The sequence below is a fragment of the Molothrus ater genome, chromosome 9, assembly GCF_012460135.2.
Source record: "Molothrus ater isolate BHLD 08-10-18 breed brown headed cowbird chromosome 9, BPBGC_Mater_1.1, whole genome shotgun sequence".
In the NCBI taxonomy this organism is placed as follows: Eukaryota; Metazoa; Chordata; class Aves; order Passeriformes; family Icteridae; genus Molothrus; species Molothrus ater.
The window spans coordinates 20,894,865-20,919,463 of record NC_050486.2 but is presented as its reverse complement, the minus strand read 5'-3'; the positions used below and the strand labels follow the sequence as shown (position 1 = coordinate 20,919,463).

At 52.9% G+C, this 24,599-nt stretch overlaps 2 protein-coding genes across 4 annotated transcripts in view; both read right to left on the bottom strand.

The window, feature by feature from the left end:
- DMAP1 (DNA methyltransferase 1 associated protein 1) overlaps window positions 1-11,591 on the bottom strand; it is a 29,960-nt gene extending 18,369 nt beyond the window's left edge. Inside the window, exons 1-7 of one of the 2 annotated variants that reach the window (XM_036388097.1) lie at window positions 11,556-11,591; window positions 11,028-11,183; window positions 8,402-8,493; window positions 7,793-7,988; window positions 3,350-3,508; window positions 2,078-2,245; window positions 952-1,137 (exon numbers count right to left, since the gene is read on the bottom strand). In XM_036388097.1, coding sequence (XP_036243990.1) covers window positions 952-1,137; window positions 2,078-2,245; window positions 3,350-3,508; window positions 7,793-7,988; window positions 8,402-8,493; window positions 11,028-11,129 — 903 coding nt within the window. In that variant the 5' untranslated portion in view covers window positions 11,130-11,183; window positions 11,556-11,591. Of the gene's footprint in view, window positions 1-951; window positions 1,138-2,077; window positions 2,246-3,349; window positions 3,509-7,792; window positions 7,989-8,401; window positions 8,494-11,027; window positions 11,184-11,355; window positions 11,463-11,555 lie in introns of those variants that run through there. The other variant, XM_054515829.1, reaches the window with a different exon arrangement.
- Window positions 11,592-16,868: 5,277 nt separating this feature from the next.
- Window positions 16,869-20,408, bottom strand: LOC118689836 (Krueppel-like factor 2). 2 transcript variants are annotated; one of them, XM_036388318.1, is made up of 3 exons: window positions 20,222-20,408; window positions 19,004-19,979; window positions 16,869-18,211 (listed from the first exon to the last, which is right to left on the bottom strand). In XM_036388318.1, exons 1-3 carry the CDS (start codon window positions 20,345-20,347, stop codon window positions 18,036-18,038), a joined length of 1,278 nt encoding a protein of 425 aa, XP_036244211.1. In that variant the 5' UTR covers window positions 20,348-20,408; the 3' UTR covers window positions 16,869-18,035. The 2 variants fall into 2 exon arrangements, with proteins under 2 accessions (XP_036244211.1, XP_036244212.1); XM_036388319.1 differs by having other exon boundaries at window positions 20,255-20,408.
- Window positions 20,409-24,599: the final 4,191 nt, after the last annotated feature.

The following is a 24,599-nucleotide window of genomic DNA, read 5'->3' as shown; positions in this document are numbered from 1 at the left end:
GAACAACCCTTTGGGGAATTCAATGCAGAAGGTGCCCAGTGGTATTATATTCATCACACAGCAGGGACACACATGGGGCACGACACACCAGAAGAGTGTTTTGAGGAAGTGGTGGCCATTAGGCACACTTCAAGCAATAACTGTCTAGAATTCACTGCTTCTCCCTGCTCTCTGTACAGAATCTTCTGGAGAAAAATTACTCAAGTACTCTCTGTCCACAAGGTGAAGGGACAGGCATTCTGAGGGACTCACTGGAAACATCTAGATTTTTTTAACAGCCCTTTCCTACTGAAGGTGCTGAATTTAGACAGTCCATGCTGTCCACCTCTTTCCAGTAAGGGAAGCTGAGGTAGCTGTGAAGTGAAAGCTGTGTTCTGGGCTCCTTAGACTGCAGCTCAGCTCACGGAGAAATAGCAATAGCTCCCAGAATACAAGAGTCCTACAGCAGGGCTGCTCTGATCACAGCTGAGGATCAGGAGAGAGGCATGTACTGAGCTTGGGGAGATGCTGCTGAGATCCAGGAGCTGGGGACAAAAGGAAAACTTGAACTAGAAAAATAAGGCAGGTGAAAGACAATGGGTTTGTGGGCCAACCCTACACAGCAGTAACGGAACATGCTTGGAAGAAGCAGGGAGACAGATGCTTCTCCTTGCCATGATGCATTAACAGTTGGCATTTTCATCCCTTTTCTCAGGCAGGGAAAGATAAACAGGACTTAAACCAGCATTTCTCAAATGGGAGAAAGACTGAGAGCACACCAGGGGACTCAGACAATGGCTGCCTTACACCAATCTGCCTTCCAAAGATGTAACCAAAAAACATCTGCCAGAAGGCAGCCAGCAGTTACTCCCACCACCCAGAAAGGGCCTGATTCCCACAGGACTGCTGCAGAAAACGTTACCCAGCCACAGCATAAACAGGGTAAAGGAGAAAAAAAAGATAAATGTTTACAGGCTTCTCTGTCTCCTTCTTCTGTGGCAGCTTCTTCTTGGGAGCCTTGCGCTCAGCACGCCTCTGCTCAGTGGTGGTGTCAGCAGCTGTGATGAGCTTCTGCAGGTCTTGGGTTCTCTTTTCTCTCTCTTTCTTCCTGGTTTCAATTTTACGGAGCTCCTGGATGAGGTATTCTTCTTCTGCCACCTGCAGACCAGAGCACGTCAGGGCAGTCAGAGAGCAGAGGAGGCCTGGCAAGGCAAGGGGGCCATCTACCGATAGCAGCTCTGCCCTGGGCCAGCCCGGGAATGATTTTATGCTCCTGCCTAACTTCTTGGATTTGTAGAGCATGTTACACTCTATAACCTTACCCTGCACCCACGGCAATGCCACTCTACAATCTGGCAGGTACTGCACCACAACATTTATGATGCACCTTTCAACAATCCATAAATTACTAATCCCATCTTCCAGAGATCAAAAGCACAGAAGGGTTAAAAAGCCCAAATATGTTGTAGTTGCAAATACAGTGCTGTGAAAAGAAAAAAACTCCCCTCCCCAGTCATAGCATATAGAACCTAGAGCAGCTATGCCTAGTACTGACACCTGTCAGTGGGGTGAAGAAGCAGAGTAAGTCACATATGAACTTGTCCTTGGAGGGAACTAACTGAAAACTGGAACTGATGCTCTCTCCCAGCTGATGGAGAACATACTTTCTTAATCTCTGAACTGTAGGACCCTTACATAGCTTCAACATAGAGAAGAACTAAGCATGTAGATTTAGTCTTTGATGCTTTCTGGAAAGATTTTACTCTCAAATAAATAATTCTCTCTCCACGAGACTCTGGTACTCATGACAACATTGAGAATTTGCTTCTATCAGAGGACTAATACAGTCAGTGTCACTGAGAAGGTCAGACCATTACTCTGTTCATGTAGGCCTTTCTCCTGGATAGTCAGGTTTCTCAATGATTGTCCTTTTAAACTCCTTAAACAGACATTAACCCAACAACAAAAGCTGTACTCAGGTGTTGCTTTTTTCTTGTCCAGCCCTTCTTTACCTTTCCCACCCTCTGGCCTGCATCATACACCTCCTGATTCAACCTATCAATCTTCTGGAGAAGTGATGCTCTCTTCCCCAAGTTACCTGCTCTGGTGTCCTATTGTAAAGCCTTTCCAGCTGTTCCTTCCTTCGTCTCTCATGGCCAGCATCAAAGACTGGGATTTTTAGGTCTGTGCCGGGAGCTGCACGAATGTTTGCCAGCTTGGCACAAATGTGGTAATACCGTTCCTTCAGATCCTCCACTGACCTTTTCTGTGGAAGACATCACAGGATGACAACATTATGGAAGAACTAAGCAAAACCTTGTGCAGTAGCCACCTAAGGACCGCAAGGATGTCACATACAGTACAAGACAGTGCCTGGGAGGAAGGCCTAGAGGGACCCTTGCAGTGCCAGGGGAATGACAGGGAAGGAGGAGCTTCTCAGTGAGCTGCATGAATTAACTGCCAGGGGTTCATAGCTACTGCTCTAAAAATACCCACCAAAAGATCCAACAGTGCTGAGGGTTCAGAAACAATACAGCAGTGGAGCATCCCAAGCAGTGAAGATAAAAGGATGCAAGGAGACTTGAGAAGAGAAAGCCTGCAAGCAGGAAACTGCAACAAATGTGCAGGTCTCCGAGTTGCTCTAGATAATGGTCATTCAAATCACAGCCAGAGTATCAGCAGCATCAATTCACTGCCCATCATTTCATGAAGTCTAAGCTGTGTTCCATTAACCCAAGCCCAAAACATGTTTGGGCTGCTTAGCTGGGCATACTCTTGTTATTTTACTTTGCTCTTCATGTGAGCATTTCAGAGGATAACAAGGAGGTGTTCTGTAGATGTCACATCATTTCCTATGTCACCAGGAGGCATGGAACCAGTATAGTAGATGAGCAATCATGACACCAGGGCTGCAATTTCAGACTACTGACGGTCCCTGTTTCACAGCAGAAATGATGGAAACCTGCACCACGTCAGACCACAAGTCAGGAGCAGCACCAGGGAGAAGTCCCAGCCCCCACAGTTTTGGTAGATCCTTCTCCAATGGCCTAGACTGAAATACAGAACACCTAGCCTGCTCAAATAAACTCCCCAGCTGCCTTGTCTTCAAGGAACAACGAACTGCTCTCCTGGCAGGTGCAAACCTTCCAACTTTCTAATAAAACACAACAGGGAATGAGAACAAGTCACAGTGGATTTAATTACAAACAAAGCAAACAGCAATGCCTTGTGCTGGAAATTCAATATTCCTTGCTGCCAATAATTCATTATTTTCCCCTAATTAAGTTGATATAAAGGGTAATTTGGTCTTTCAAGTGCAGAAAACCCTGCACATGCCATAGCAGCAGGTTGCTTGGCCACCAGGACTCACCTTGAACTGCTGGTGATCGTAGCGGTCGTGAATGACTACGAAGCGCAGATCAAAGCGCCGAGCCAGGTCGAAGAGATGGTCTGTCTCAGCTTTGGTCCACGCATCATCGTGGAGATACATCTGGTACTCCTGCTCTGAGTACACAGGAACCTGCACTGTCTGTGGAGAGAGAGAAAACCATGGGAGCGCTCCTGCAGCACTGCCCTCCTCACTGCCAACATACCTGAGCCAAGAGCATGAGCACAGCACTGACAGGAAGGGGCTGCCAGGACCCTGAGCAATGAGTCCAGATAGGAAACATGATGAGCAGGCAGAGGACTTGAAATGGAGCAATGTGTGATCCCAAGGCCATAATGTGACATTCAGGGAAGCCTACCAGGAACTACTGCCTAGGAGGCTGAAACCTATTTCACATGGTTTATACAGGCAGAGGTCAGCAACCCACATCCTGACTATGGGTTTCAAAATTTCAGGGTAACATGACAGTGAAACCAAGATTCAGCCAGCCTCCCTGCATTCCTCCCATACAGCAAAACCAATACCTTGGCACAAAGTGCTCTGACATTTGACTCTTAGGCTCAGACATGCTCACTTGTACAGGAAGAACAGGAAAGGCAAGGGGCAGTAATCCCCAGCCTTTAGCACACCTTCTGCTTTGATACTCAGACTACTTCTTTCATGTTTGGTGCAGACAGTATCATGAAGATCTGAAAGACTGTGTACTGCACAACTGAAGGCCATAAACTTGGCAGATAACTTTGTCCCTCCCTTCCCCATAGATCTTTTCCCCAGCAGAATGACAGAGCCAAATGACAGTCCAACTCTCACAGTGTCCCAGGTGCCTAAAGGACCAAGCCCACACTCCTGTCCCCAGAGCACAAGTGTCACATGAGTACTAAAGAAACAGTAAAAATACTTACTACATTAGGGGAAATCCTAGCATGTGGTAAAGCAAAAGTGTAAATAACCCTGTGATTTCCTCCCTTATTGCCTCTCACTCCCTCCTGCAGCAAAACTTTGCTCAGCCTGAGGAGGTCCTGCCTCCAGAAGAAAACAGTGTGCATGTAAGCAGGTGTGCTTCAACACCTCTGTGGTTTTGTGTCCTGTCATCAGGAAAGTCATCCTCATGAACTCCCTACAGCTCACAGGGGCCTTTCTGAGCCTCCTAGTAACAGCTTCTTTAGGTCTACTGCCCTTCCTGTATCACTTAGACACAGAAACTCAAAGGTGAAGCAGATCTCTTGGGGATGCACTGAACCTCAACCTTCAAGTACCACCTCCACCAGGAGCAAAGCCATCTTACCAGACACTGTAAGGATGTCCCATGCACATCATGAAACAAAATAATTTCTAGAGGAGCACACACACACATGAGAAGAGCCAGCAGGGCCCTCTGCAGTGGATAGAAGAGAAGGTGGCAGATGCCTCAGTAGACAAGAGAATGTGACAAGAGCAAAGATACTTCCAAAACACTTCCTCAGCCTCATTCATGGCTGCTCAGGTGAGAACCCCTGAAAGAAATCAGAAGATGGGAACAGATGGAAAGCTTGAGCCAATGATGGCTGACAATACATTCAAATGCAATATAACCATGAAAAGGCAAATATGATCCCCAGAGAGGGATTTCCAGCAGAAACTGGCAGTGTTTCAACTGCACAACAAGAATACTGGCAGGAATACCAACTCCAACACTACTGGTCCCTGGTCAGGAGAGATGCACTGAAATGGAAACAAGTACAGAGAAGAGCATGAGTAATGGGGTGCTGAGCCTGTCTTCCTAGAGCAGACTGGAAGAGAACACAGCCTAGCAAAGGAAGTCTGAAGGAGAATCTGACTGCAAGCTTCAAGTATGCTAGATGAAATGAAAGGAATACTCATGGGAAGAAAAGAACAACTGAAATAAGAACAAAGAAATTGACTTGCAAAGAAATGCCAATTTAACACGGAAAATTTAACCTGGAAATGAAATGGAGGAAAGACAGCCTAGAAGAGCTTTCCAAGGAAGCACAGGGGCAGGAAAAGTCAAGTGCTATTCAAAAGGAACTTGATCAGTTTATGAAAGGGACTGGATTGTGGGAGGACCTGAAAGAGCCAAGAGGAGGATTCAATAGCCCAGAAAACCTCTTGCAGTCCAACATTTCCCACTATAAATTCAGAAAATTATGAGTATTAAATTAGCTGAAACTGCTCAGGATCCTGGAGCCAGAAGAGAGCTCTGTGAAAACATCAGCACAATGCTTAACAGAGGTAAAAATTCAAACTGAACAGTAAAACTTATGAGAGAAATAGAGAAAAACAGCCCACATAAATCCACCATGCTCTCATAAGTGGAACACTCACTCCTAGTCCACACATTTCAGAAGAAAGGATATTTGAGAACAAGAGAGTGCACAGGAGGGCATGTCACATTACAGAGAACACAGTACACAGCAAGGACAATTTTCTTCATCATGTAACACGAGATCTCCGAGGGACTAAACCTCAAGGCAGCAGTTTGAAAAGAACAGAGGAAAGCACCTTTGCACACCACAGAAAATTAACCTGAAGAACTCATTAGCATGGGTTACTCACGAAGCAGCTTTCTGCCCTGAATGTACCTAGCAAGAATTATTAAACACAAACTTCAAATTAAGAAATCCTTAAGCTAAAGACCACCAGAAAATAGAAAAATATGTATTTGCCCCATCCTCATACTCTTTCACTAAGCCTTTACTGATGGTAGTCAAAAAAAAACAGTATTGGCTGAGAGAGGGCTTTGCTCTGACACCAGCAAAGCTGCTTCTATATTCCTATTTCACAGCCTGAAACAAGGCTCAGTATACATGGTGAAACCCAAGTTCACATTTTGGATCTCACAACAAAGAGGAGGGAATTGTATTGGAGACTGGAAGCCACAGAGAAAAGGGAAAGCAACTGAGCAGTGACACAGGAGCTTGGTTAAAGAGCTTGAGTGACCAACAGGACAGTCTACACAGAAAAACAGGCTCATGCCAAGGTGAGAGAAAGATTCAGGCAGAGGTATCAAGTATGTGAGAAGAAACCCATAAGAGTCTGGAAAAGTAAGTAAATTTCCTCTGATAAAGCAAGTATCTGCAAAACTCTTCATGAGTGCCTTCAACTTTCTCAACTACAGCACCATAAGGGTAACAACTTGCTCCTGATATTATGTAATTGTGCATTTGCAGATGGCAGAGGTCTGTACCACTAATCTAAAGGTTACAGCCTTGCTGAAGGCTCTTCTGTCTGTCAGCTCACAGTACCTGATAAAGGAAACGAGAATCATATAATTAAAACACCCAGATGTGATGTGTGGCCCCCTCTGATAAACTCAGTTGAACTCAGCCAAAACCAGTTCCAGCAGCAGAGTCTTAGAGACAATTAGCCTCACAAAGTTTCACTCAGACAGCTAGGTAGGTGCCTCGACTAAGTGAGTCATACTTCAGACTTCCACCCCAGACATCAGAGAAGAGATACCACAGGAGGCTCTTACCAATGTCCCAGCTACAGGAAAAGCATCAGTCAGAGCTGGAGCCTTCTAACATATAAGGTCAACCAACCACTTAACTCTGCAGGAAGCCAAGCTTTGTTAGAGCTGATGCTCTGTGGGTTACAAACTTAAAATATTGTATACGGTTACACACAAGCAGAGCTTTTGTGGAATTGTGTTAGCACGCGGTTTTCTCACTCTTTCATATTTGCATCATGAAGGGAGTGAAATTACATTATGGAAGCACCCTAACTCTGCTCCTTCCTAACTTTGGAGGTCCTGACTTTGAAGTATAAATCTTGATGTAGTTTTCTTTGTGCATACACATAAAAGGCGCAGCCACTCAAAGCAGATACATCTGGGACAAAAGACAGCAGGAGATTACAACAACACATTGTGACAATTTAATGTAAGATGCAAAGAACAGGGGACTGCACCACACTGATACCACGAGAGCAATTTCAGAGGGAACACAAAAGTAATTCAGCATCTGTGCTGGAATCTGGCCAAGAGGTTCCAAGCCACCTTTTTGACCATGAAGCTCAAGCCATTTTTTTCATACTGAGCAAAATAGCAAGATTTCTGACTTTTATGTCTCACTCAGAATAGAACACCTTTTACTACCCTGAGTCTGTAATCACGGGGAGGATGTTGGTCAGGAACAGAGGTAGATCACGAGTCCTCCTCACCAAATCCATGGCTGCACACCTGAAACACCGGGGTCTCTACCAAGCTTTGACCACATACAAAGCCTGCTCTGCCTGAATGATTTGGAGACATCAGTCCATGGTCACATGCTTGCAGGTCATGCTGCAATTCAAAAGGCAATTACCAAATCTAACTCAACCTTCACGTGTTGAAAGAATCAACTTCCTGTCTGGACAGCCAAGAAACTGACTGAAGGGTATTTTCCAGCTGCTGCTTATATGCTTTTGTTTGAAAGTGCTCCCACTTACTTTATTAAATCTGGCAAAAGGGTAATCCTTCCCTTCCTCTGCTGCCCTCCTCCAGTGGTAGAACATGGCTCCATCTTTCCTCGCTGGGTTGGTGAAAGGCATCCACTTCCAAGGCCGGACTTTCTTGGAGCCCAGTTTTGCTTTGACTGTTCGATAACCCTGAGTTGTATCACTTGGCAGCAGCGGAGGTGCATCCCTGTGGGGGAGAAAAGTGACGAGAAGAAAGGAGCTGGTGATGAGAAGAAAGGAGCAGTCCAAGACAAACTCAAAGAGATTTCAGGCTCAGAACTCTTTTTGCAGATGTAAAAGCAGCTGCTATTCCCAGTTGAGATTAAGAAAGAATTAGATACAAAGGCTAAGAGCACTGGTTTGTCTGCATTAGACTGTTTTGCCTGTATCTAATTAATTTACTATACCAAGCAAACCCCTCAAATTTAGAAGAGGGAAAACAGACACTGTCCATGACTAAGAGAAGGGCACAAGCATGGGCTGAGCACAAAGGGGAATCAATCTGAGAAGCAAGACTGCCCCTGGCTTCAAGAGGATGCTGCCCTGCCACCAAAAGCCCAGGCCACCCCACAACCTGCACAGATGACCATGTGCTCTTACTTTTTGTCAGAATAGAGAAGTGCATAAACTTCTCGGTGCATTCCTTCTGGCCTCTTAAACGTCAATGTCTCTGAGGATTTCTTGGATTTTTTCTGAAACAAAAAAATTGCACTTTAGATTCAGAAGTAGAAATTCTTGAGGGAACATTAAAACTGTATAATCTGGTGCCCTGTGATGGTTTTTACTTTTATCTGGTTTTAGACACCTTGAATTTCTCCAGGAAAGTGCCTATTCCTGCTGGAAGACACTGACAGACAAAATGTACCCACTTTCAATGATAGGGCTGACCAGTACCCACATTTGCTCTTGCTGATAACACACTTAAATTCCAAGCTGAACATCTGGCTGTAGATTGCAGGGGCTGGTGCACTAAGTCTTTTCTTACTAGGCAAGCACTGTCCTCTCTCAGAGGTATTAATGCATTTAATTATGTGATTCTCTACCTTTTTGAGTAAGAAATGTCTTCCCAGTTTTTTACAGTTTTTGTCACTTTGTTCTGCAGCAGCTTCAGTTTTTACCATCTGTGATTACACCCTTGCAGTAGCCCCTTGGTAAAACCCCCAGTGTCACCTACCAAAGTTCTCTGGTCCCCAAAATTCTGCTCTCCCATTTACACAGCAAACAAAATTTTTTGAGTTTCCTCATAAGAGGGATTCAGTGTACACAACTCATCCTGGCCCCTAAACCCTTGACAGAATTGATGGTCTCTAAGACACAGCCCAACTCATACCCACATACAAGTTTATCAGTAATCAACGGTATCAGGTGACCAGCTTTGGATTCAGGTAGGTACAGTAACAGCCACACTAAGAAGTTACATCATTTAAGAGGGAAAAGTTTACTGAGCATTTGGTCTAACTGTGCCACCTTTGTAACTACTACCCCAGACACTACTATTACATACCTGCTTACTATATCACTACCAAATTTTAAATCAGAATATTTTTCAGTAGTAAAACTAATATTGAATCGTATATTGTGCTAAATCCATACAGACACCTTTATCAAGCAAATTCAAGATTCCACTGAAAAAATAAGTCCCTGTCATCTTGGACTACAACTTCTTTCCATAAAACTCCATGACAGATACACATTATATCAGCACCTTTTCATCCCTAATCAAGCACCTCTCTCCTAGTGTGTCCATCACTTTGCCCAGCAGCAATGTAAGGCCACCCAAGGCAGTTACCCACAGGTCACCACACACCCTGTACGAACACAGGCTTCTGGAATTCCCCCAAAGTTCCCAGATTTATTAAAAGTTAATATCAGAAGGCCAGAGATCAGCTCAGCCAGCCCTTTTAGGAGCTGAGAACAAATTACTTGGTCATGCTGATTTAAATGTTTTTATGCCTAGTAATTTTTATTTTAACATTCTCAGTCACTAATGGACTGGAAAGTACTTCATGGTTCTCTTGTGATTTCAAGACATCAATCTGTTTCTTTTCTAATTGAGAACAGATCTATTTCCTGAGTGAGAGCTGCACTCTTATTAGCAACTTTGCACTCTCCATGTGGTAACAGCTTACACCTTTGGTTTGGCTTCATTTCTGTACTTTGTAGAAATTCAGAATGTTTTGTTCAATCCCTCCTGCATGCCTCCCAGAACTTTTCACTGCACCTTCCCTTCCTCTCTCTTCCCATTACAGTAAACTTGAGGAGAAAACCATCTTGGTCCCTGCTCCAAAGAGACAGCCAGCAACCAGTGGCTCTCTTTTGCTTAACACACAGACATTTAAATCAAAGAACTCACAACTCCAAACACTCAGTGGCAACACTCAGGCTGAATCCAGCCACTAGACTGCTCACCAGACACTGTTCACCAACATAGCCCATGACCAGCAATTTCAACGTTTCAGCCTTTAAATAACTGAAACTCACTGGTTTTCCATCACATCAATTATACTGTGTGCCCTAGCAGGGCAGTGAAACCACAGTGCTTCTCTTCAGAGACAAACGTTTCAGTTTTGTCTTGTTTTTTTCCCCAAATACACAGCCTTTACTTCAAATCAGACCATCTCTGTACCAGACAGCTCCCTGGGCTCATTTCAAAGCACCTCCACATCGTATAACTACTCTTAAGTTGGCCTTCCCAACACCTTGCAAAACATGGGACACCCATGACCCTGCCCAAATTTAAAACACAGAACACAAGAAGATAGTGTAGCACATTAACACGCAATGCAGCACATCACATCACACATCCTTACTTAGCTTACTAACTTGCCACATTCCCCCAGGCAATGCATCCCAGTTGTCCCAAACCCCAGCCACACACCTTCCCCACACAGGCTGGAAGACTTCTGTCATTCAGTCGAGTCAGACAATATTTTCTATCTTCTAAAGCAAGACTGTGTTGTATTATTTCCATTTGTTTTGGGGCTAGATACTTCACAAAATGAGAGTTTTAGAGACAGCTGAGAATGTCCTGGGGCCTGGCCCAGCTCAGCAGGACACGGCTTACCCAGCTCCAGCTTAAATCCCACACCAGATGCCACGGCACAGGTAACTAAGAAAGTACACGCTTAATTTCATCCTTTCTTCCAATATTCACCCCAAACACCACATGCAAGGTCAGTGAGTGCCTAGAAATCACGCAGCAGCCCCTCGGGGCACTGCAGTTCACCTTATCCGAGTTGATGATGTCCTTTTTGTTGATGGTGCCCGTGTTCTCTGACTCCACGCCTCCCAGCTCCAGGATGTCCCGTACATCTGCCCCCGTCGCCATGTCTCCGCCTGCCCTCTGGCCTTCTCTGCGCCGTCCTGTCCGTCCCCTCCAGCTCTGGGAGGGCGGGAAACCGGGGGTCGGGGGTTAACTCCCGCGGGGGTGTCCCGGACTCATACAAACACGCGTGGGTGCGTGTGTATACACGTACACGCACGTATATCCGCGCACACACACGCGTATCCATGCACACGCACACTCACACACTTATATCTACATAGACACACACCCCCCTCGGCCGCCTCCCATCCCCCCGCCAGGCCCAACAACGGGGCCTTGCACCCGGCGGGTCCCGGGGGTTCCGCACGCGGCGCCCGCGGCCCGCAGCTCCGCGGGGGGATCCCGGGAGGCCCGCGGGAGGGCGTGCGAGACGCGGCGCTCCCCGCGCGGCCGCGGCCGCCCCGCTCCGAGCGGGACCCGCGCACCCACCGGCGCCGGCTCCGCGGCCACCGGGACGTGCGGCGCATACGGCGGCCCGGGCAGCGCCGCTTCCGCTCCCGCCAAGAGGCGCCCGGAAGTGCCCGGAGCGCTTTGGGGGACGCACCACGCGGGGATGAGGGAGAAGCATGGCGGGTTCGAGTCCCGCTCCTGGCACGTCGTGGCCGCCTAACCCGAGGCCGCAGGCGCCGCTGTCTCCACGGGCCTGCGGCAGCGCCCGGCCCCAGCTGGGTCCCGGCACCCCTCGCCCCGCTCAGGGCGCACAGCCCGCCGCAGGCGCAGCTCGCTCCCGCGCCAGGAGGTGGCAGCACCGGCCGCGCCCGACCGGCGCCTCCGAGCCCGGCCCGCGCGGCGGGGAGGGGGCGCCGCGAACGCGCTCGTCGCGCCCGCCGTACCCCCAGCTGCTGCGACCCCCTTCCCTCGGGGACTCTTTGATGGTCGCTGCTCTCCCGGGGTCCCGGGGCCGACCCTGGTTTCTCATCAGGAGTTTTCCCGTCTCCTTTCCCGAGGTGCTCGCTGGCGGCTTTGCCCTGTTCCGTTCTCCCCGGCAGCCGTGCCAGGGGCCAGCCCGGTGCCAGCCGCACCTCACGGCACTCTCGGGCTGCCCGGCTGGGCTTCGTGTGCCACAGCATGCGCTCCTTGCCCTCATGCTCTATGCTTCAGGGCCGCGGCTCACATGAGGCAGCCCGGAGGGAGACTTTTATTAATAAGACTGTCCTGTTTCCTCTTCCCTGTGGGAACAAGGAAAGGGGAGAAAACAGTGGTGTGGTGTGGTGTGGTGTGGGGCCAGGAGGGACTTCGCGAATCACCTTCCTGCGAGAGATCAAGGCAGGGCAAGGCTGCCTGGCAGAGGTTCTCCTGAAGCAGATGGTTTCTGCACAGGGCACAGAGATACACTGGGACCTGCCGGCCACCCCAGGAGAGGGGGTGCCTCTGAGTGGAATCTCTCCTCCTTGGAGCCCTGGGATGAGCTGAATCCCACTTGCTCTTGCACGGAATCCCTCAATGCCAGCCAGGCCGTGCTGAAGTTACCACCATTCCCATCCTGCTAATGAGCCCTTCCCATGAGGATTGGCACATCAGCTCTGTACCAGGGCCCAAAAGCAATGCCCGTGTGCCACGATGGGAACTGGTGACACCCCCAGAGTACCATCTGTTGTCCCCAGAAATAATTTAATCCCTTTTCCACACTACCAGAGATGGCTTTTAGCACCCTTCCCACAAGAGCAGAGGTTTTGCCTGCCCTATTTGCTCTCAGCTCTGCTTCATCTACTCAAGTCCTCCCCATCAGTGTGTGTGGACATTGCTAATAATTTCTAGTACATTTCCTTGCTCTCTTGCCACAGCTGGCCTGGAAGTGGGGTCCACACTCCTCCAAGGTGGGCTTGCAGAGGAGATAAGGCTTTCCCAACTTTTGCAGTCTCTGCCTGCCTGGCACTGCGGCTTCATGGAGAGCTTTGTAAGACTAAAAAAAGGGGCCTCTCTTTTTGCCACGGGTTGTTCGGTTGTTCACAGTCGTTCATCCTGTTAAAACGGCACTTAAAGAAAACAAAAACCAGTTCCAAAAATAAAGCCTTGAGACAGATGGGGCCATTCAGTGCTAGTTTTTGATTATATCTCCCATTTGTTGGCTTGCCTCCCCCACACCTCTGTGGGCCTAGGGAGCTGTGTCCCACCTGGAGCTGTATGGACCCGCAGGTGAAACACATTAGCCGGGTGCTTCTGCTAATGGGCTCATCAGCAGAGCAATTAGCAGTGCTTCCGGGGGGCCTGCAGTTATTGTTTCTGGCCTGGAGTTATTGTTAATGGCCCCTGCATCCCACAGCTAGCGCAGAGCAAAGGGAAAAGGTTGGAAGGCTGGGTCAAGTACCAGGTCCGTCATTGAGTCCTGTACTGGGACTGTGCCCAGATCTGACCACCAGGGTCCTGCCTCGCCAGGACACAGGGAGTATCGAGGGAATCAGGGAAAGCCAGCAGTGATGGGGAGCCCAGTGCTTCTGTGCCCTGGAACTCTGGCATCACCGTCCTGTCACTGCAACACCATCACCCACCTCCAGCTGTCCTGGATTCCAGGGATGTTCAGAGTGATCTGCCACCAAGCAGCTGGGGGAGAGATGTGCCCCCAGATTTAGCCCTGTCAGGAGGGCTCCCTCCAGGCCAGCTCCTCACCCACCTGGGGAAGGATGCACCTCATGCCCTTTACCCCTGCCCTGGCCGCCAGGCATGACCCAAGGTGGCCCCAGGCCAGAGGTGTGCGTGCCTTCTGACCAGGGCTCAGGGTGTGTGTCTCCCAGCCTGGCACCAGCGGAGGAGGACAAGTGCAAACACTGTGGCCAGTGGGGCAGGAGAAGGTTATCTGGGGCCCGGCAGTGGAAAAACTCTCGGTGTGTGACTAAGGCACAACAGCGCCAGGTGTGGGTCCAGGCAGGGCAAGGGAGCCGGGAGTTATCGCTTCCCCGTGGGTTCAGGTGCCTGAAGCCAAATGTTTCCTAAGGGTGCGGTGACAGCCACAGCCCCGTTATCGTGGCACCTGGCCCACCCCAAGCAGCACGGACACGGGGACAGGTTGCTGGACCTTCCCCCCATGGCAGAGATGGGGCACTTCCTACTGCTCCTCCAATGGGAGACTCAAGCCCTGGGAGCAAACTTCAGCAGGGACACCTTGGTCCTAGGGATCCAAGCTCTGGCCTCACAGTGAGGAATGGTCTGTGTCAGCCTGTCCAAGCACCCCCAAATTATCCTCCCACCCTAGAGCACCCAGGCTGCATCCCACCCACAGCACTCTGGTCCCCTCCCCAGCTCTGTGCTGTCCCCATGGACCACAGCATCCTGAAGGTCAAGCCCTGGCTAAGGAACCCTCAGATCTGCAACACTCTCCCTATGGATCAACAATCCCAGACCAGCTGTGGGACCTGTTGGCTGTAGCATGGGGGATCCCCATGAGCTGGGTCATCCCCAGACAACAGAAACCCACTCAAGCTTCTCTTTCACCCCTCTCCAGCTCTGAAGACACCAGGGCACTGCTCCAACTGGCAGGTGCCAGGCCATACTGCGGCCATGACTCACACTTCTGCTGGGAGTTATTTTTCCATACCTTGCTCCTTCCTTTATTCCCTTGCCTCCTCATTGGACCAGGTCAGCTGTACCCCAAAACCATGGGGCTTAAGAGTTACAGAAGTTTTGGGGAGCTCTGCACAGTTCCCAGGGTCCTTTTTGACAGGAAGTGACCAAGGTGGAAAAGGAAGGGAGGGAGACATGGCCTAGCTTAGGGTTCTCCAGCTGACTGCAGGTGCACGCACCACAGGGATTGCACCCCAGCCGTGCCTCCCTCAGAGCTGCCAAAGGTGTTTTCTTGCTGCCCTCATCACTTTGCAGGGCAGGTTTTGCTGGGGACAGGACTGGCCTCCCTTCTCCAATAGAGAGTGTATCTTGGCCCAGGCAATTGGAAGAGGGTGTTTTTTATTAACAACAAATTAACCGTAATTGTCTTTTCCACTACAGCCACTCCTCCCCAGCCATGCAATGGTGATTCCCAGTATTGCCGGTCCATTTGACTGCCATACCCCATCATGTGCCTGAAGGAGTGCCTTGCCCCAGGCACAGGGGAGCAAACCCAGAGCAGCTCTGTTTGGAGGAGCCAAAGCACCTTCCCCTGCTCTCGCCTCCCCGTGTAGGCACTGGCAGCAGAGCCGGACCTCACTCCTGCCCTGGCACAGCAATGATGAAAGGCGAGAAAGAACTGGTTTGTGCTCTGATCTCAGAGCTGAACCTCAAAACAGCCGTGAACTGTCACTCCAGCTCCCAGGATGCTTAGGGAGGACAGGACAGCAGAGCCAGCCTTTCCAGTGAGACAGGATGGTTGGAGAAATTCATCGTTCCCCTGGAAATAAAAATAATAATCATAATAAAAACACAAAGCCAGAGATTACTTATACGCACACAAACACGCAGGCACGCACTCTCCCCATCTGGCTTTGCCAGCCTGACTCATCGCTAATTCAAACAGCCCACACCTTTCCCTCTCCCTCCATGTGACGTTTTGAACAAGTTTCCAGGGAAGAGGCAGAAGTTTTGCCCCAGCTATCCCCTACCATTGTAACTTTGTCCTTGGGTTCTGGTGGTCCCAGGAACAAGACACCCCCAGTACCTCATGCAGGCCACATGTGTCCCAGCACAGTGACCCCTGCACAAGCACCTCTCAGAAAGTGGGGCAAGCAGAGGGTGGAGACAGCAGTGGAAAGGACAAGTGATTGAGCCTGACGGATCTGTGACACCTGTGGATGCAGCCCCGTGGTCCGATCTCAGGCCTACAGGCAGAACATGATGTCCCAAGCTGCTGCCACTCTGCCTGGAATCACCCATGCTTTTGTAGCTGCTCAAGGGCAGACCACAAGGGTGGGTGCTGGTCCCAGAACAAAGAGCCCAACACCAAAATATTAGCCACTCCTCAGGGGAGCATCAGACCTGCTCTGCCATTCCCATCTGAGTGGGATCAGCCCAGCTACATCCCACTTCCACTTGCAGAGCAAGCAGCCCCAGGACACCCTCCAGCCCTGACCAGCTGCTGGGGGTTGCAGAGATGAGCAGGAGGAGGGAGCCACTGCCACCACCACCCTGGGCCAGGGCATCATACAGCTTGTGTGCTCCCTGCACTGCCAGCATGGTGTCAGGTCTGGACAAGTTCCTGCCTTCAGAGGGATTCGTGCATCACTGGTAATCAGCTGTGGGAGGGAGGGAGGGAGGGATGGAGCCAGACCTGCTTGCTGAGCTCCGGGACCTGCCAGCATGCTTGTGCTGAGTCACCACCTATTAACGCAGGGAAACCTCAGCACCTGAACCCTGCCAAGCTGCCAGGCCATCCTCAGGAGGACAGCAGAGACAGCACCCAGGCCCAGCCAGCTGACACCAACTTCCCTGCTGGTTGTGACCACAAGGCCAGTACTCCCAACTGTGAGGCACAGCGGGACAGGAGTGCTCAGGAAGAATTCAGGACCAGCAAGGCTCTCAGTTGAGTTTCGGCTGCCATTCTCCTTGGAGATGACTCACCGCAGGACCAGTCACACCATCCCAGTGCCGCAATTGCCCCATCTGCAGATTAGGGAAACTGAGGCACAGGGAAGTGAGGTGACTCAAGAGCTGTTGCACAGGAGATGCTACTCAGATGCCGAGGCTTGGGCGTTCCCCATCGATCCTCCGCAGCTAACTTAAGCAGAAATGAACATCGATGTAAATATTTACTGACAAACAAGCTCAGCCTCACCCTCTCCTCTTAGAAGAAACCTTTAAAGTAAACTTTCCTGGCTCTTTCATGTTTACATCTTGTTTATTTATTATACAGCAGATCACAATATTTCAACAGTTTGCATATAAAGAAAAGTAACATTTCAGAGTGCAAGAGACCTAACGTGCCCAAGCAGAGAAATGTTAATTAACAATATACACAGACGGGAACAGTGCACTTCCCAAAGCTGAGACTCATCTGTGTTCCCAGCTCAAAGAAAATATATTAAAAAAACCAGAAACATTATATATTACTGCTTTGTTTAATTTACAACTTGCTTTGCAGAAGCTGCACATAAAAAGACTCATTTTCTTTTGAGCTTTCTTTTTGTCCCCCCCCTCTACAAAAATTTCAAGTATAGCAGAGACCTGGGCATTCATAGCTGGACTCACTGTCCTTTACATACTAAATTTTAAAAAGCAGCATGGGGAAGGCAGCTGCAGCAGTACCTGGTGTCATCTTGAGGGGAAGAACAAGACAAAATAAAGCAGACAAGAGCCAGGAGAGACATTTTAGGCTCTTGAGTGGAAAACTGGGAATGGTCAGGGGGGTCCCAGGCTGGTGACAGGAGCATCCCTGTCCTCTGTGCAAGGTGACGCTGTGCTGCCAACACCTGCAAACCCTTATAGCCATGAGCCAGTCAAATCCCACCCTCACCCCATCCACTCTGGGCTTTGGGTCAGGTTTGTTCTGATGATCACAACCGAGACAACCAGCAACCCATTTCCCAGCACCACAACCAACGTGCCCAACTGGCATGGCTCTCCAGCCAAAAAGCAGTGAGAGTCAGCCACCACAGCCCCTAGAGCCAGGGGGGTGCCAGAATCTGGGGGAAGAAGGTTAAGCTGATGCCAAATACAAGCCAGGAGTTCTGGGGACAGATCCCTTATGCACCAGCTCCACCACTCACTGGGTACCTGGCTGGGGGGAACCCTCCAGGCATGGGGAGCTGAGTGGTGATGACTGGGCAGATGTTTCTTGCAGTTTTGCTCCCCACATACATCCCCAAAGCAGCCCTTCCCCACCACTTGGCTGGGCCAGCTCTCACAGGAGCAGGAGGAGAAAACTAGTTATCAACTACAAGCAGAGGGGGCTGGGTGGCCAGGCTGCTCCCCACTGCCATCCCTGGCCCGACACTATTTACACCGTGAGCTAGCTCCGGGGACATCGAGTCCGGCCGCAGCCACTGCTCACATGTGCCGCTTCATGTGGAGAGCGAGGTGGTCTGAGCGGGAGAAAGCCCGCTCGCAGAGGTGGCACTGGAACGGCCGGTGCCCTGTGTGCTTGCGGTAGTGGCGGGTCAGCTCATCGGAGCGGGCGAATTTCCAGCCACATCCTTCCCAGGTGCAGTGGTAGGGCTTCTCGCCTGCAGAGGAGAGGGGGTGTCAGTGGGCTTGTAGGTTCCCACCCTCCCTGTGCCTTCAGTTCTGTGCTACCCTACCCAGCACCCCCTCTTCCAGAAGATGGGACGGCCCATTGCGCACCTCTGCCTGCCCAACTTTCCCCTTCTGTCCCCCATTTTTCTGCCCTTCCCCATGTGCCAAGGTCTGTTTCCTGAGCACCCCTGCCCCACTACAGCACCCCTCCTCTGCACCCTTGCTTCATTTTAAACTGTGGCTGGTGCCCTGCTCATCCCTGCTATGGGCTGGCACCATGTGCTCTGTCCCAGCTCGGCCAGAGGGTCTCACCGTACAACCCCCAGTCTGTCTCCCTATTCTGTTTGTCCCTAGCCCAGGTGGACGGTTTCTCCATGTCCCTAAGTCCTACCACCTCAGGCACCCCCGGACCCCAAAACCAGCAACTGGAGGTGCCACAAGAGTGGTCTCACTACATGCCAGGGACTATGTGTCCCTGCCAGCACCACCAAGGGGGTCCTTCCAAGCACTTCGCGGGCCATCCCCATTGCCCCCTGCCCTACACGCAGAACGCCTCCACTAGGGCTGTCTCTGGGTGCCCTCACACAGCCCCACCACGGGACCCACTGTGCACTCCCTGACACACCGCAGGGGTCTTCCCCACGTGACACGCCCCCCACTCCCGGTGTCACCTCCCGCGACGCCCCCGCACACCCCCGGGACCTCGCTCGCGGTCTCACCACGTGCCGCGGTACCCGCGCCCGGGACCCTCCGTGCGTGTCCCCGCCCCGGCGCGCCCTTACCCGTGTGGGTCCGCATGTGCGCCTTGAGGTGCGAGCTCTTGGTGTAGGTCTTGCCGCAGCCCGGGTATTCACAGTTGTGCGTGGCCGTTCGCTTGCGCGCCCATGAGCGGCGGCCGCGCTTGGGCTTGCAGTCCTCGGGGGGAGCCCCGGTCGGGAAGTACTCCAGCACCGGGGAGTTGGGCGGCGTGACCAGCAGCCCGGGCAGCCCCGCCGGGCCCGGGCCCGGCCCCTTCAGGGGCTCCCTGTAAACACTGAAATGTCCATGAAACTGCGGTGGCGGCTGGGGGGCGAAGTGGGGCGCATAGCGGTGCGGAGCCACGGCGTAGTGGGGCGGCAGGTCGGCCAAGAGGTGGGGATCGGCGCCAGGCAGCGGCTCCTCGGGGGGCCCCAAGCGGCCGTGGGGGAAGCCCGGGTAGGGCAGCGGCGGCCCCGGCACCGGTCCCGGCCCGGGACCCGGCGCCACGCGTGGCTTGTGCTCGCCGCCGCCCGGTCCCAGGTACTCGGCGGCAGACATCCCCAGCATGCAGGCGCGCTCCTCCGGCTGCTCCTTCTTGATGCGGGGTCCGAAGGACTGCGCGGGGTCCAGGGGCAGTGGGCGGGCTAGGGCTGGGTGGAGGGGCGGGTGGTGATGAGGGTGAGGGTGGTGATGGGGCCCGCCGGGCACCCGCAGCTCCGTGTACTCCCTCCGCTGCGGGTCGTAGTGGCCGGGTAGGTCCGGGGTGAGCAGCTCAGCCACGTAGCTGTGGCCCTGGCCCTCGGGGTAAGGCGCAGGGAACTTGCCCGGCGTGGAGTACGAGCCGTCGCTGTCGTAGGTGGTGCCACAGCTCTCGGGGGTCTCGGGCAGGGGGTAGTTGGGGCCGGTCGGCCCCTGCCCGCCACTGCTGGTGTGCGCCAGGATGAAGTCCAAGTCCACGAACTTGCCCAAGTCATCCTCCTCCCGCTTGACGGCAGCGGGGCCATCCTGTTGTAGCATCCTCTGAGGGAAAATGAAGCGTCAGGATCGGCGGGGAGACGGTTGCGGCGGCACCCGCCGCCCCAACACCGCGGCCCGCGCCTCCCGCTCGGGGCGGCGGCTCCCCCCAACCCGTCCGACGGGTCGGCACCACTCCGGCTGCGCTGCGCCGCCCTCGGGGCGCCCTCCGACGGCGAGAAGGCGGCCCGCCCCCCACTCCCTGGCCGGGCTGAGCCCCCACCCGGAACGCTCTGTCCCGTACCCACCTTGCCACCCTCTCCCCGTTGCCTGGTGCTTACGTGGAGCATGTCGGCGGGCCGCTCCTCTAGCGGCATCAAGTTGGCGAAAGTGGAGATAGAGGGCAGGGCGCTCTCGTCCACGGCCGCCGCCATGGCGAGCCGGGCCGAGGCAGCGGGGCCGGGGCGGGCTGGGGGAGCGCGGTGCGCGGAGCCCGGCACCGCTCCGCTCCCCGTGGCAGCAGCGCTGCTCTGCGCCGCCCCGCGCCCCTAAGCTGTTAACAGCATGGCTGCGCCCCGATTGGTCCGGTCCGCATTGATATTCACCGCCGCCACTTGCCATTGGCTCTGCTGTAGCCCGAGCCACGCCCCCTCCGGCGGGGCTGCCCTGGCGGGCGGGGGTCGGCAGTTGCCACTGCCCCGACCGCGCTCGGAGTCCGCACGGGACGGGGCAGAGCAGCGGGGTCTCCACGTCCCGGTCTCCGCGTCCCGCTTTGCCCTGCTCTGCGAGACTGTCCCACGGGGGAGAAGAGACAAGGGTGCTGTTGTGGATCGCGGAGGCCAGAATCCTGCCCGCGACGTGAACGGGGCAGCGGCGCCCTTAAGGCTTGCCCACACTTCGAGCGGGGAGGGGGGCTGTAGGTGGCAGAGCAGGAGGTCCCCTGGCACCTTGTCCCGAGTAGGGCAGGGGCAATGGCTCTGTTACAGGCACCCTGTGTGGAGGCAGAGAGTGCCAGAGAGGTCTGGCGCAGGGGTACATACAGGTAAAAGCATTTTAGCCACTGTGCCGGGCGCTACACTCTCCACGGGGACCCCGAGCGCGTCAGCGAGCGGAGGTGCAGTCCCAAAAAGGTGTGCTTGTGCCTCCATAGGAGATGAACCTGAAAGCCGAGCCTCGGTGCCCCCACACCCCCACGCGAATCGTTTCATGTAAGCGCACCCGTGAAGCCGCGTCCTCCCGCGCCGCTGCTGCCGGTGAGGCAATCAGCAGCACAGAGCGTACCAGCTCGCATCTGGCTGCGTGCAGGGTGCGTGTGCGAGCCGAGATAACTGCTCCTCGACCCTGTCGGGGGCTGGCACCCTGCCAACATTGCCTCATCTCGCCCCACAGCCCCCGCAACACGTTTGTCTGCCCTCCCTAGGAACCAGTGCTGTGGGTGAGACTCCGACCGCCCCGGCACAGGGGGACATGGGCCGGCTGTCCCACCCTGAGCAGCCCCTGGGAGAGCGCTGTCCTGAAGGCTTCCCATGGCAGGGGACGCAAGGACAGCAGGTTATCCCACTTTGCAGGAGACACTCAAGTCACCCACCCTGTTCTAGCTAGTTGGATGATGGTGCAGAGACTCAGGGCACGGGGCAGGCCTCCCCGGGGGCTCTCTGTCTCCTTGTCCGGCTCACACAGCAAGATCTTCTCTGTTTGGCCCCCATCCAACCAGTACCAGGAATGGCCCTGCTGCTGTTGCGCTCAAGAAGCAATGTCCCTTATCTCTTGGAGCCTGTCTCCCTGCTTTCTGGAGCTGTCCATCTCCAGATACCTTTCTAAGAACTGAGGCTGTTGCCTGCTCTATTCAGAAGCAAGGAGTCAATTTAAAAAAAAACAAATATAAACACCAAAGGTGAGGTGTGCACACACACCACACGCACATGCCGCTTCTGAATCCAAAGCTACTCTACCAGTTGCTTTCATCACCGCGCTTTAATTATAAGGGTGGAGCATTGCAATAAATTATTTCAGTAATCCAGTGGAACAACAACAATTCAGATCTTCCCCCTTTTACCAAGAATCCCTGCCCTGGTTTCCAGAGCACATTTTGGGCTGCTGCCTGGGCCCCATCTGCTTGTCTGCTGGCAAGGCAGCAGGTTTATTAATGGCACCTATTGGGTCAAAACACATGGGCTCCAAAGTCCTTCCTCGGAAAAAGTCACCTCCAAAGTGGCAAAGAAGCGTGTAGGCATTAGTTGAAATTACTTTTAGCTTGCCTCCCAGAGTAGTTTATTCAAGTCACCAGTTAATCCCATTACTTGTTTCTTTGCCAAATAATAATTAATAGCAAGGCAGTTCCTGCCCCAAACTTTTTCAGATAAGTGAGAGAAGATGCCATAGGAGACAGACTAATTCCTTTTGGTTTTCCCCTTTTCCAGGCAGTCTTGGCATTGCACCCATGCTGACTTATTTTGAGAGGCGTCGCCAACAGATCAGTATAATTTTTATAGCCAATATTTCTTGCAAATGTGGGATATTCCCCAGGAAACTCTTTTTACTGATGCTCCGGTGGGAGGGCCGGTGTGGTGGGGAGCGGCAGCATGCCAGGCACCGCAGCAACACAGGCACTGCCAGCGCTGAGTGTGCAGGGAGCCAGCAGTGCGTCATGGGCAGGGCTTTCCTGCTCTGAGCCATGGGGTGGGCACAGGGGGTCCCTGCCACAGCTTTGTCAGCTCCTGGGCCACAGAAGCCCCCTCTGAGGTGACTGGGAGGCAAGCAGGAGCAGACAGTGCATGCACAGCTCGCTGTTGACAGAAGCCCATTTAGGAAACATGGGTTATCTCCCGGGCCACTGCGGCAGACTGTAAAGTCACTGGCATCTCAAGAGATCAAACAGCAGCCAGGCAAGAGAGCAAACAGAAAGTGGGAAGGGCCACCCACCCAGGTGATGGCTAAAGAGGAAAGGGTTAATGGTTATCCTTGATTTTGACACATCTGGCAGCAGAGGAATGAGGAGAGTGGCTTGCCCAGCGCTGTGTGCCAGAGGTGGCCCTGTCAAAACAAGAGCAATTGTCAACCCTGCCAACACTTCCACAGTGCCATGGCACCCTCTCCAATGGCACAGAGCAGAGGTGGGATGGGCAGGAGGACAATACCCTGTGGCACTGCCAGAGGTGGAATTGGTGCCCAGGTTGCTCAGCAGGGCTCCCAGGAGACCCAGAGGGGTCCCCTACCCCACAAAACATTGGGGACTGAAAAACACCTGCCCTGCACCCTTTTCTGTGCTGTCACCCGGAGTTGGGAGACTGGAGTAAACCCAAGGACTCTCCTTCAGAGCATCTCCAGTGCCTCCTCTCCAACACCACCTACAGCATCACAGCCCAGAGAGCTTCTGCTTCGGTGGGAGGCAAAACCCAAGTCCCAAAAGCTCCACAGGGGGACCCCATGAGAGCTGCCAGGGAGATCCACACCACAGAACACCCTAAACAACTGTGACACTTCAGGGTTATATCCCTGAGAGCAAAAAATGAACCTGACTGGGTTTTACTCTCTGTCTTCCCCTCTGCATGGTACTGGCCTGCCTAGAGAAGGGTCCAGGAGCCCCCAGACCTGCCTGTACCCCCAAAGCCCCCTTCCCCTCCTGAAAAGAAAAGAGGAACTGAAAATGAAATTGAAGCATAATTCAATCCGGAGCGGGTCCAGAGTAAAGTCATCTGCTCTTATCGTGTGCTGGCAGGCTCTTCCCGCTCCGCAACAAACACAATGTTATCAGGGCACAGAGGGCAGATTCGTTTGCACCGGCCCAGCAAGCTGCTGTGTCCGCCCTGCCTACCCTGGGGTCTGGGGAGCACCGGGATGCACGGCAGAGGACCAGGGCTGCCAGGGGCTCGGGGAGACCCGAGGCAGCACCCCGGCAGCATTGACAGGGAGCTCCCTCCCAGGACAGGGTGCTTTGGCTGGAGGCCATATCCAGCCTCCCTGCGCAGCTCTCTGGCCACGGGAGAGGGGTCAGGTTGCTCCCAGTGAATGTCAGCACAGAGTAAAGGCTACAGAGGGACAGGGTCCATGAGAGATGTCTTTGCCTACGGGAATATACACGGCCTCATCTTACATGGGTGCTGCCCAGCTGCTTGGCCAGAAGGCTGCTGAGCTGGCAGATCTTGGCATCCCACCCCTGGCAGAACAGCCCAGCAGCACCCCCAGATCCTGCACACAGTCCCAGCCCCACTGCATCGCCTGGACCGCATCCTGCTTTGATCTCTGCCTGCTGCCTGGCTGTGCCCTGGTGGCTGCGGGGCCAGTGCAGCCCTCTCCGTCCTTCTTTATATACCCCTGTTATTTTTAACTCTGCCTACGCAAATCCCGAATCCGGAATGAGCAGCGGCCGGGGGCCAAGGGGAAATGGACATGGTGCAAATTTCCTGCCCTTTTTACCTCTCTTCCTCTATAACATACAGCAACGTTTTTCCTCCACTTCTTAACTTTCACTGGTCCAGGAAAGCTGAAAGCTCCAGGCTTTGCATAGAGCCACAAGGTCCAGCACCAGCGGACAGGGTATCCCTCTCGGAAGGGACATCGTACTCAGCATGGTGCCCGGAGCTGTCCCTCCCCACAGCACACAGCACAGGCTCCATCAGCACTGCGATGCGCTGGAGGCATCCGGGCAGCCCTCGCAGCAGCAGCCTCATGTGCAAACACGTGTGC